Source organism: Mustela putorius, unplaced genomic scaffold, assembly GCF_011764305.1.
Source record: "Mustela putorius furo isolate JIRA1106 unplaced genomic scaffold, ASM1176430v1.1 tig00537248_pilon_pilon_pilon, whole genome shotgun sequence".
NCBI lineage: Eukaryota > Metazoa > Chordata > Mammalia > Carnivora > Mustelidae > Mustela > Mustela putorius.
In genome coordinates, this window is record NW_025422387.1 from 3,687,897 (window position 1) to 3,699,653 (window position 11,757).

The 11,757-nt window shown below is 49.2% G+C and overlaps 1 protein-coding gene across 1 annotated transcript in view; it reads right to left on the reverse strand.

Moving 5' to 3' along the window:
* ATP6V0A2 (ATPase H+ transporting V0 subunit a2) overlaps nt 1-10,511 on the reverse strand; it is a 33,972-nt gene extending 23,461 nt beyond the window's left edge. Inside the window, exons 1-5 of the mRNA XM_004753093.3 lie at nt 10,192-10,511; nt 5,053-5,131; nt 2,953-3,050; nt 1,407-1,544; nt 625-713 (exon numbers count right to left, since the gene is read on the reverse strand). Coding sequence (XP_004753150.2) covers nt 625-713; nt 1,407-1,544; nt 2,953-3,050; nt 5,053-5,131; nt 10,192-10,308 — 521 coding nt within the window. The 5' untranslated portion in view covers nt 10,309-10,511. The remainder of the gene's footprint in view (nt 1-624; nt 714-1,406; nt 1,545-2,952; nt 3,051-5,052; nt 5,132-10,191) is intronic.
* Nucleotides 10,512-11,757: the final 1,246 nt, after the last annotated feature.

Below are 11,757 nucleotides of genomic sequence, written 5' to 3' on the forward strand. Positions count from 1 at the left end.
GCAAGAAAAGGAAAAACAAAAAAATCCAAGCTGAGAAATCGATGTAAAACGATCCCAGGCTGGCGGAATGCTCCCCACTATCTGAGAGATGTAAAAACAAATTCTCGCTGAAGGACAACATCCTCAAACTAAACCGTCATCGGATTCCTACAGACAAGGAACAGAGGAACAGATGTTCGTAATAAAAAGAACTCACAAATCACATGAGGAAACAAGTTACCATTGGCTGGAGTAAACAGAAAGGATTAATAGCAGAAAAAGATCCTTAAAATACAATTAATGAGTTAACCAACTCAGTTGAGCCCCTGTGTTTCCACCAAACAAAACAGGGGCTGACGCTTCACTGAGCAATTATTTTAGCCTTACTGCAATGACACTGAGTGGCATAAACGTTCCTTCTTTCCAGCTCATTATACCAAGAGGAGAAGTTCCCATGGTATTTATCTAAAAAGTCAATACAGCTGAATAACTCCTCTCGGCAAACACAGAAGTACAGTGTTTTCTCAAACAAATATTCACTTTCTCACTCCACCACAGGCTTTCGAATGGTCGCATTCATCCCCCTGCGGACGACAAGGACAGCGGGACGCTCAGCCCACCCCCCCCCCCGCAGTTGTCACCTACCCCAGTTTCGCTCCCAGCCTCTGCATACAGCTGTAGTCCAACAAGGAATCATTCTCTAAGGGAGGGAATTCTTCATAAGTGGGTTCAAACTACAAAGAAATACGAAACCAAGCGTGTCTCATTACAAGTGACATTTTATTTCCCAAGTCACGTTTCCGAACGAGTTTACGGAGCATCCTAACCGGCTGCCCGACCTGGTACTGACGCCCCGGGGTAACTCAGATGTGGAACACAGCTCTGGTCAATTAAAAAGATCACATCCCCATCCCTTGTGTAAAGAACTCCTCGAAGTCAGGTTGCTAGAGATAAGGATGTTGTAACTTATGTCGCTGCCTCACTCGGAGGCAGTGAGCTTGGTTGGAGTTGGACGCAGCCACCGAGTGAGACAGCGCCGGCGGGACAACCTTGTCCCCTCCGTATCCCACTGTGGGCGGGGCTATGTCACAGACTCCACTCATGAACTAGACACTCGTTGTGAATTCCTTTATTCTTAGCAATTTGGCAGGAAAAAAAGAAACAACTTTGGAGTTCAAACTCCACTTTCCCATTTCTTTCATTTTTCAGCTACAAACTGAAGCAACTTTACGGAAAGGAAGTATCGTTATTGCTAAAACCAACCAATGCAGGGAAAGGCTTGACATTTTGTTTAATGTCCTTTAACCCGACTGAAAAATAAAGGTCAGATCAAGATCCCTGAGAACGGATAACCCAGCCGGAAGCCTTGCAGGAGCAAGATTCATACAAAAGAAATGTGTCTCGGTGCAGGGGCGGGCGGTCAGTACCTCCACATTCCGTTTAACGAAGGTTTTTGTCACCCTGAGCATGTGAGTGTACTCGATCAGCTCCAGCAAGTTTTTCCTCAGCTTCTCCTTGTTCTTGGTGACTTCTCTCAGCTCAACCTCCAGTTTCTGCAGCTGCTCCTAAGACAAGAGAGCGGTTGGTTACATTAAAGGACAGGTCTGCTCCGAGTCTGGCCACCCCCATTTCCTGACAGCATGTTCCTGTCCAGGGAGGGCTTACGAGCCCGAATCCGACGGAGACATTCAAGGCCCACTGTTCATGGTCTCCCATGGACTCGGGGAATTCCCACACAGCCCATGCTGCCCACAACAGATGTTCTGGAAGGTGAGTCAAAGCACTGCAGGTGGCCCTGGCCCAGCCCCGCTCCCCTACTATTCCGGGCTTCCCTCCCTCCGCTTCTCCACTGTCACATAGCAAAGAGTCTTCCTCTTTCGAGGCTACATTGCCTTTTATTTGCAACGCAGAAAATACTAGGGTAATCTTTGCTAAGCATATACACCCAAGTCTCTAGCTTAAGAGTCTGCTTACAGTTGCACATACACTATTAACTGGGCTGAAGAATGCTTGAGGTCAAGTCTTCCTTAATAAGCAGTGAGACAGCGAGCATCTTTAATAATACTAAAGTACAACACAGCAGCGACGGAGGTGTGTCAGACACAGCACTGACTCCACAGAAACCTGTGTGCCAGCAAGTCTGCAGACACTTCACGTGCGCTCCACCTCGTAGAAGCCACACACGCCCAGTGCCCCCTGAAGTCGTCATTACGTCACCACCAACCCAAACAGGCCAAACCAGATGGCGGCGTTCTGCCCATCGGATGCCATAACTCCTTCTGGAGTCCTCTCATACGGTAAATGCTAAGTGACTTCTCCCCGATAAACCCCCAGGGCGACCGGCCACGGAACGGTGCTGGCTACACACCACAGGCTGCGTCCGTGGTCAGGATCGCTGGTCTACTTCCCAGGGCAGTGCACGAGCCAAGGATCAGACCCAAACCTCAGTGGATCATTCGCAGGGGCGGTAACGAGCAAGACAAGCCGGGGTCCTCACAGCGGGGACGCCATGCCCCCAACCCACCAGGTGCTGAAATCAGGGACAAGGAACTGTGTTTGCTGCCCACCTACAACACCTTATGGCCTTCCCACTAGCTTTTCAGCATCAGAGCGGAGGCCAGCGGGTCCGGGAGAATGCAAAAGGCACTGGCTGCAGCCTCCCTTACTTGTACCAGGAGAGGCAGGCTAAGGCATGGATAAGTCCAGAAAGAACGATCAGAAATATTACATGACGAAGCACCAGATTTCCCAAACTGATTTTCATTAGCCTCAGTTCACCACCACCTGGAAAGGGAACGTTCATCTTACATCACAGATAATCTGTTACTGAAGGCTGACGATCGCGTTGTTCTTAAACTGTCATTGAGCAGCTTTGAGAAGAAAACCCGACAAGCCCTAGACAACATGAAGTCAGTCAACAAGCAGTGTCTGAGCTCAGGGACAGCTTTGACGGCTTCACCAGAAACAAGTTACCTGCATCTCCAGGACTTGCTTAAGAGGTGGTGCAGGAGGACTGGTCTCTCCCTCAGGAAGGGGGATGTCGGCTCTATTAATTTCCTGTACCAAATACGCTGTGGGAATAAAAGGTAAAACCAATTAGATGCAAAAACTCACTCTAGGATGTCTCAGTCGGAACATTTTCCATCCCGACCATCCCTGGTTCGCCTAAAAATTAATGTCTGAATGCACAAAAGTCTTGCTTGTTCCAATCAACTTAGAAAAAGCCTTTTGCAACCTCATTTCCAAAGATCTGCAAAGTAGCCGCCCCTAAACAGAGAGGTCAGCATGCAGTGACCATATAAACAACAACCTGATGAACGCTTTCTGGAATTCCTCGAGTGTGCAATGTTTCTGAAACGTTCGTGACGGAACTGTGGAGGTGAATCAGGTAAAGGACACACTTGCAAATGCAGGAATAACCCCACGACAGACCACCTCCACCAGAGATGGCAGCGTGACTTCCTTGCAGATGCCCTTAGGAGGAAGGAGAAGTACAACCTCTATCAGCCCATGGAGCCCAGAGAGACCGAGGGCAGAGAGCCAGGCTCTCCTGACCGGTCCCAGTCAGCCAGGCTGTTCGGACTTGCAACAACCAGATCTCACGTCCTAAACCAGGTTCAGAAAACTGGTAACGAGCCAGGCCAAATGAACTCCATTTCTTTCATTTACATTTTCAATGCCATGAAGCACCATTGTCCTTAGGATGAAACTCACAATGAATGGTAAACTCATTACTAGATACCACATTCTGGAGAAGTGTTCCCAGTTATTTTATTAAGAAAGAGAAAAGTGAGGATGTCTTAGCAACAGGATAGCAAAGGAAGCACGGTGTTAAAGAGGTTTCTGGAAATGGGATAAAATCTTTTCACCAATGAAACCTCATTTACTTGGGAGTTTGGTTTTTTTTTTAAGTCTGTATGCCTTTTAAAACAGTCTAACCTACAGGAAGTCCTGTACCTGTCTAAACTGTTGTCACTGAATTTAAAAATCTCATTGCTGACACATGACATGCGCAATGACTCACTACGTTACGAAGACAGGAATATGATGTCACTCTATTACACGTCGTCCACACAAGTAACTGGGACTTTAAACAATATGCGAAGGAACTGATGATTAAAAGGGTTCTTTTGTCTTAAAAATCTCTGGGGCGCCTGGGTGGCTCAGTGGGTTAAGCCTCTGCCTTCAGCTCAGGTCCTGATCTCAGGGTCCTGGGATCAAGCCCCACATCAGGCTCTCTGCTCAGCGGGGAGCCTGCTTCCCCCCCCTCTGTCTGCCTGCCTCTCTGCCTACTTGTGATCTCTGTCTGTCAAATAAATAAAATCTTAAAAAAAAAAAAAATCTCCAACTAAAAATGTAAAATCCACAATAAATCTTAGCTATTAGAAATCATTCCCAACGTCCTATTCTGGCCCCCCCTTGACTCTCTCATGCCCACGTTTCTCCATTCATCCTAAATTTTGTACTTCAGTCAGTCCTCTGAGATCCACCCCCTTCTCCCCTATTTTGGTCAGAACTTCCAGGCTTGAACGGATAATGGTGACCATCTCAAGCTAAAGAAGTTGAAGATTTTACAGATAAAGGAAGTAGCCTACAGCTACTGAGTTTTGAAGGTAAACAAGTGATCTGAGAACAAAGCCAATCTATCTGCCACTTCCTACCTTCCTCTTCTTAGAGATAATCTGAAGTAACATATTAACATGTACTGTGTTTAAGTCACGATAAACTACAAGGGATTCGTTAAGTAAATTATAGCACTTTTATTTCATGAAATACTAGGCAGCCATTAAAAAGGACCCCAGGTGCAACCTGTTTATTGCCGTGAGACAATGTTGCAGGAAATACCAGTGAGAAACGGAGCTGACAACGGAATAACATGGTCGCTGTGTAGGGGAATCCTTACTTTTATAGAGGACTAGGAAAAAATAAGGAATGGTGAGTTCTTTTTTTTTTCTCTCTTTTCTAATTTTTCTAAGGCAAACAAGGTCTGCTTATATAAAAATCTGTTACTAAATTAAACGTATCCCCCCCCCCACAAACTAGCAAAACAAAGCAAAATAAAACAAAACTTACCTAATATCCGTTCTAGTTCTTCACACCTCTTCACCTCACCGACAAATTTTCTTTGGAAGGAACTTACATTCTGGTTGAGCTGAGAAAAGGATGAAAAATTTGCTTTTGAAATTTCTGACATTTAAATGTAAACATGATCTAAAAAATAAAAATATTATTGGCAAGGGTTTAGGGAACGCACACCCTCACACACTACTGGATGGGAGTAAAAACTGACAAAACTTTTCCGGAGAGCAACGTGGCAGCTGTTATCAAAAAAGCCTAAAAAGGGGCGCCTGGGTGGCTCAGTGGGTGAAAGCATCTGCCTTCCGCTCGGGTCATGATCTCAGGGTTGTGGGATCGAGCCCAGCGTCGGGCTCTCTGCTCGGCAGGGAGCCTGCTTCCTCCTCTCTCTCGGCCTGCCTCTCAAATAAATAAATAAAATCTTTAAAAAAAAAAAAAAAAAAGCCTAAAAAATATCCTTTGGCCCAGAACTATCCCAGAAAGAAAGTTAACCTAGGGAAAAAACTGGATACAGACAAAAACCTACCCAGAAGAACATCAACCTCGGGGACAGAGGAAAAAGTGATCGACAGTAGGAAAGTGGTTTAAGGACAGACAGTCTCGGGGCACCTGTGTGGCTCAGTCGTTGACCGTCCACCCTCGGCTCGGGTCACGATCCCATGGTTCTGGGATCGAGCCCTGCATCGGGCTCCCTGTTCCGAGGGAGGCCTTCTCATCCCTCTCCCACTACCTCCCTCTGTCTCTCGCTGTCAAATAAACAAATAAAATTTAAAAAAAAGAAGAACAGTCTCCATCCCTACCACAGACCACCACCCAGCAATACAGAACAAATTCCTGACCCACTCAACACCACTGTGACTCTCAGAAACACGATGCCAGCGCGTCTTTCAAGATACAAAAGGCCACATACTGTGTAATTCCATTACCATGAAATGCCCAGAAAAGGAGAATCTACGGGCAGGAAGTAGTGACTGCCTGGGCGGGAGGCAGGAAAGGGGATGAAATGGAAGGGTAAGGGACCCTACTGGGGGGATATGACGTTCTACTACTGCACTGTGGGGATGGACGCACCACTCAGTAAATCTTCTAAAAATCAACAAACTGTACACTTGAAATGGGTGCATTTTACGATACAGATCAATGAAGTTGTATAAAAATGACGGTTCAGTCATTTAACTGATTATGCCCTTAGTAAAATTCATGTTTTAAATGACTAAGGTACTGGATTCTATTAAGAAGTTGTCATTAAAAAGTTTAGGTATGACAATGATATTGTGGTTATGATTTTTAAGCACCCTTCTTTTTAGAGATACTTGTTGAAATATTCACGGACGAAATTAGGTATCTGCGATTTGCTTCAGAATCATCTTGTCCCGACAGAGGGGAGGGACAGATTTTGTCTGGAGGTGGAAGGCTGGAATGAGGGGCCATGAATTTATATTATGGGTACACGGGAGTTCACTGTTCCCATACACTCCTCTCTCTACTTAACTTCTAATACAAACCTTAAAACAATAAAAAAGAAATTATAAAAGAACATTTAATAAAATGAGGAAATGAGTTAAGATTTCTGCCTGGGGGCGCCTGGGTGGCTCAGTGGGTTAAAGCCTCTGCCTTCAGCTCAGGTCATGATCCCAGGGTCCTGGGATCAAGCCCTGCATAGGGCTCTCTGCTCAGCGGGGAGCCTGCTTCCTCCTCTATCTCTCTCTGCCGACTCGTAATCTGTTTGTCAGATAAATAAAATAAAATATTTTAAAAAAAGATTTCTGCCTGGAAAAAATTAAAGATACTTTGAGTGTCATTCCAATTATATGAAAATACACATAGATGTACATTTTAAAACATTATTAGGAAAATAATGTTAGAACAATATTAACCAAGAAATCAGAGCCTTTATTTCTAGGTAACTGGATCCTGGAAGTTTTAATCTGATTCTTACATTTTAGAATTTCCCCACAATTGACATATATTATTTTATAACAAAAAAAGATTACAGTAATCACTCGTGTTGAAAGGCATTTAAGGCAAGAATGTTATCTTTCCTCCAGCCCATCAACGTCCGGGGCCCTCTCAGAAATCATGATTGGACGGCTTGGCATGAAACTTCTGGGCCACGCAGCATCCACCCCAAGGGCTCATTTCTTGTTCAGTTTTTCTAATATTTTTAAAAGGATTAACCAGGAAGAAGACAAAAATTCAAATTTCACTTCTGTTTATCACATTCACAATCATTTCTGAGATCGAACTAATCTCAAGTAATCACTTTCAAGTTCTCAGTGAGTCAGGCACGATGCACCGAACTGAGAACCAGAAGGAAGCGAGGCGGCACCAGCGGTGTACAAACCACACTCCTGCCCATTGCAGGGTCCGTGCAGCACCCAGCACTGCTGAGCGCTCTGCGGACAGGAGGGTTCCCCCTGCGGCAGGGGCTTTATGAAGACGCCCATTTCGGCCGCCGGGATACAAATGTACTTGGGTTGACCCAAGCCACCATCACTGCCTCACAGCTATTAGCTGCTTTTTTCTGTTATGCGGTTTCTTTTACAAAGTTTTGTAAAAGAGGCTTTCTTTCTCGGGAGGCTATGTCACCCTATTTCTAAACTGATGATAGGAAAACACAGTCGTAGTGCCCCTCCGCGGTCAGGAAGCAGACAAGCCGAGTCTTCTGGCTCGGCCCCAGGGCAAACAGTGCCTACGTCATCCTCACTTCATCCCACATCAACCAGAGAGGAAGGGTGAGTACAGCACAATCCGATACACTGAGACAAGGAACCCACATACACTCTCCCAAACACATTCATGTAATTTTTATTAGAGTATCTCGTTATAGTTGTTGCATTGTTTTTCATCTCTTAATGTGCCTAACCCGTCGAGGACACGCTACCGCAGGTGCGCCTGTACAGGAAAACCTGTCATACCTACAGGGCTCGGTACTCTCCAGGGCACCCCGCATCCACTGAGGGTCTCAGGTGCATACCCACAGATACGGAGCGACCACACTGCATTTTATTGCAGACTCATTTTAACACTAACCTTGAACCAAACAAAGCCAGCAGAGGCTCCGTGGTGCTGGTTTTACTGATACCCAAACCAGCCATCTTCCCACCGCCGAAGAACGAACGGTGAAATTGTTCCTAGACTGCAGAGCATCTCAACAGTGAGATGAACCTGCCCTTCTCTGAGCCCCACCGGTTAGGTTAGCTGAATGACCTTCTCTTCCATGTCTTCTCCTCGGCTGTCACTACAGAAACCCCGGGTCTGCCTGCTTTCCCTCAGGAGTACTAAAAGGGAAAAATCAACCAGCATATGCAAGCCAGAAGAGACTAATGTTAGTAAGCCCAGCCGGCGAATGCAAAGTCAGTGAGAACTCCAGAAAAAAGTGTCGGGTGCTGTGAAGCTTTCTGCACTAGCACACTGGCAGCTTGAGTGTCAACCCAAACACACACACACACACACACACACACACACACACACACATACACGGACAGGCACAGCTGAGATCTTTATCTGCACTTTCTTTTTCTTTCACTGGTTTTCAGCCTAGAAGGATCCCAAGTATTCTCCACTGCCTCCTGTAATGGCAGTCAGGGAAACGGGAATGTGGTCATCAGGGTCTTTGTTCAAACCTCCACAGTTTAAGCTTGTTAAGACTCTCAGCTTGAACACTAACAGGATGGATCAAATCCACCAGTTACAAAGAAGGGAGGCTGTTTCTCTCCTGCTTCCTGAACCTTTCGGGTGCCCCCCACAGCTGATCACAGCACCTACCAGGGAAGTGGGACCCAGAGCTGAAGCCCAAGTGACTCCAGGAAACAGGAAGGGAGCTGGGCCTTCTCTGCAGCCTTGGCTGTCCCTCAGGGGTTACTCCCTGACCTTGCAATCCCTTTGGAGCCAACCCAAGGGTCATTGATATCAGATCTGGGGGAGGGGTGTTCCCTTTTGAAATTAAGGGCCCCTCAGAGAGATGAAGGGAAACAACCAGGAGATCAAAGTTGGGACCCAGGAGGAAATAAAATGTTCCCTTGAAGTGACTTTCAGTTCAGTCACTCGGTATCAGATCCTGCTGAACTCTCCGCTTCTACACTTTGTTCTCCCCCTTTACTGCACTTCACAATTTCACAGACCGTGAGCATCTGTCTCCTTCCAGCCGTAAGCAGCAAGATCCTAAGGACCTTGTCCACCCAGCTTACCATTGAGGCGCCGGCACTAAAAACACGATCTGGGACAGAGCAGGCGCTCAATAAAGGCTTGTTCCTTCATTCAACAAACGCCTGCTACTGCCCACAAATGCCAGGGACCAGGCTAAGTCTTGGGGAATCAGGAGTGAGTAAGTCAGAAGGGGCCCCTTGGCCTCGGGGTTGACACCCCATGGTGTGAACAAATAATAAACAAGTATGCAGATACATGAACAAGTGTTTATCCTTACTTGTTGGGAAGACCGTTCCCTTTCCTTACCAGGCAGTGGTATGCACCTCATGCATCAGTAACAAAACCCAGGAAAACCCCTTCCCCTCAAGGCGCTTACACCAAGCTCATGCCCAATTCAGGTTCTGGGCTCCTTCTGTGTCCTCCATCCGGGACCCTGTCCCCCCGGATCTTCCAGGGCCACCTCTTTCCCATTCAGGCCTCATCCGGGCTCAAACGTCACCTCCTCAAGAGGGCCTTCCTTGACCACCCCGACTCGAGTCACCATCCCATCACCCCGCTTCATTACCCTCACAGCAAACATGTTTACGCCTTTACGTGCTTGGTATTTGTCCCCACCACCCCCGTAAGTTCCAAAGGGTCTCCAAATGGGCCTCCGCAGACTCGTTCTCCCCACCACGAGCCCAGCGCCCGGCACGGAGCCGGCGCTCCGGAGCACCCGATGGCACTCCCCTAAGTTGATGAAGACTACACAGAGCGTTCCTAACTAACCCGGCCAAAGCCGCCGCCGACCAGACGCCCGGCGACCCGGGGCTCGGGCCCCGCTCTGCGGAAGCTCTGGCCGGTAAGCCGGGCCCCAGTTTCCCTGCCTGCGAAATGGGGACAGCGGCGCGCCCCTGCCCAGGAGCCCGCGGAAGGGAGGCCCGAGCGAAGCGCGGGATGCGGCGCTGGGCGGGCAGGTGCGGCCCGCGTCTCCCGGGCGACACTCACGTCTCGGAACTGGACCAGGCCCTTCTCGCCCAGGGCGCTGAGGCACTCGTAGGCCGTGCCGGACTGCAGGAACAGCTGCGCCAGGCACATGGTCTCGCTCCGGAATAGGGACCCCATGGCGGGCCAGCCCGCGCCCCACCGGGGCCGGACGGATGGCGGCGGCTCCGGGCCGCTCGGGTCCGCGCGGTCAGCCGGGGAGGCCGGGGCCTCGGGCTCCTCCTGCGGCCTGGCCGCCGCCGCGCACCATCGGGGGCTCCGGGCTGCAGCGGCCGCCCCCGGTCCTGCCACCGCGGGCCCCCGCCAGCCGCTGCCGCCACAGCGCGCGCGAGACCCCGCCCCCCGGCTACAGCCGGTTCCGGTTCCGCCCCCCCCCCGCGTGTGCCCGCCCTCCCCTCGCCGGCCGACCAATGGGAGCCCAGAGTTGCGGCCGGCCGCCGCGCCTGCGCCGGCGAGGCCAACCGGCACAAACCCGGCGGCCGACCGCTGAGGCTTCCAACGGGAGAGAGCCGCTCGCTCGGCTCTTTATAGACATTTTGGAAAATGAATTTTATTGAGGTTGTGCCATAAAGTTCACCCATTTAGGGTACACAATTCTGTGATTTTTAGAAAAGGTACCGAGTGGTTGTGCGGCCGACATCACGATCCACTTTTAGAAAATTTCCGAAAACGATTCCACCTGCTCAGCGCTGTCAGTCCCCAGCTCCCCGCAACCACGAACAACCTCGTCCCGTAGATCACACCGACAGCATGACACCGCATCATGCGTTTGCGGCTGACTCCTGCCGCTGGCCCTTCTCTCGGGTCCTGCCCGGTGCAGACCAGACGGCGGGTCGGGCTCAGGCACTGTCGCCCCGCGGGCCACGTCTGCGTCTGCAGATCCTTCGCCCAGCAGCTACCGTCATCTCCGACGCAGGACGAAAAGCTCACGTAGCACACTTTAAATCCTCTGGTTTCTCCCACCGCTTTCTCAATAAAATCCAAACTTCTTACCACGGCCCGCAGAACCCCCACAGGACCTGACCGCCTTCTTCCCCCAAGCCCTCAACATCTCCATCGCCTGCTTTGGACTCCCTTTGCTCCAGCCACACCTGCCTACTTTATCTTCCCTGGCCCGTGCGCTTGAACTTGGCGATTCCTCCCTCTGCCCAGTACACCGCTCTCCTAGAGCTTCTCAAAGCTGGTTCCTTTGGTCCTCAGCTCCAAGGTGCCTGCCTCTAAGGCTGTCCCAGACCCCTAGCTAAGGTAATCTCCCAACCCACCCCGTTTTATTTTGTTCATCACACCTACCGATCACTGAAATTATCTTGTCTGTATTTATTGCCCACCCCCCCACCCCCACTAGAATGAAAGCTCCACTAAACAAACGACATTGCCTTGGTTATTGCCAGGGCCCAGCATGCAGAGGCCACTCAATAAATATTTCTCAAATGCATACATGAATGTATAAACTTAGAAAAGTTAAAACCATCAGATCCCATTCTTCTGCCAAAGTGAGCTTTTCCCCTCTTAACTGCAAAAGGCATCCTAACAAAGCCCACCAAATCAGGCTCAATTACCTGTCACTTG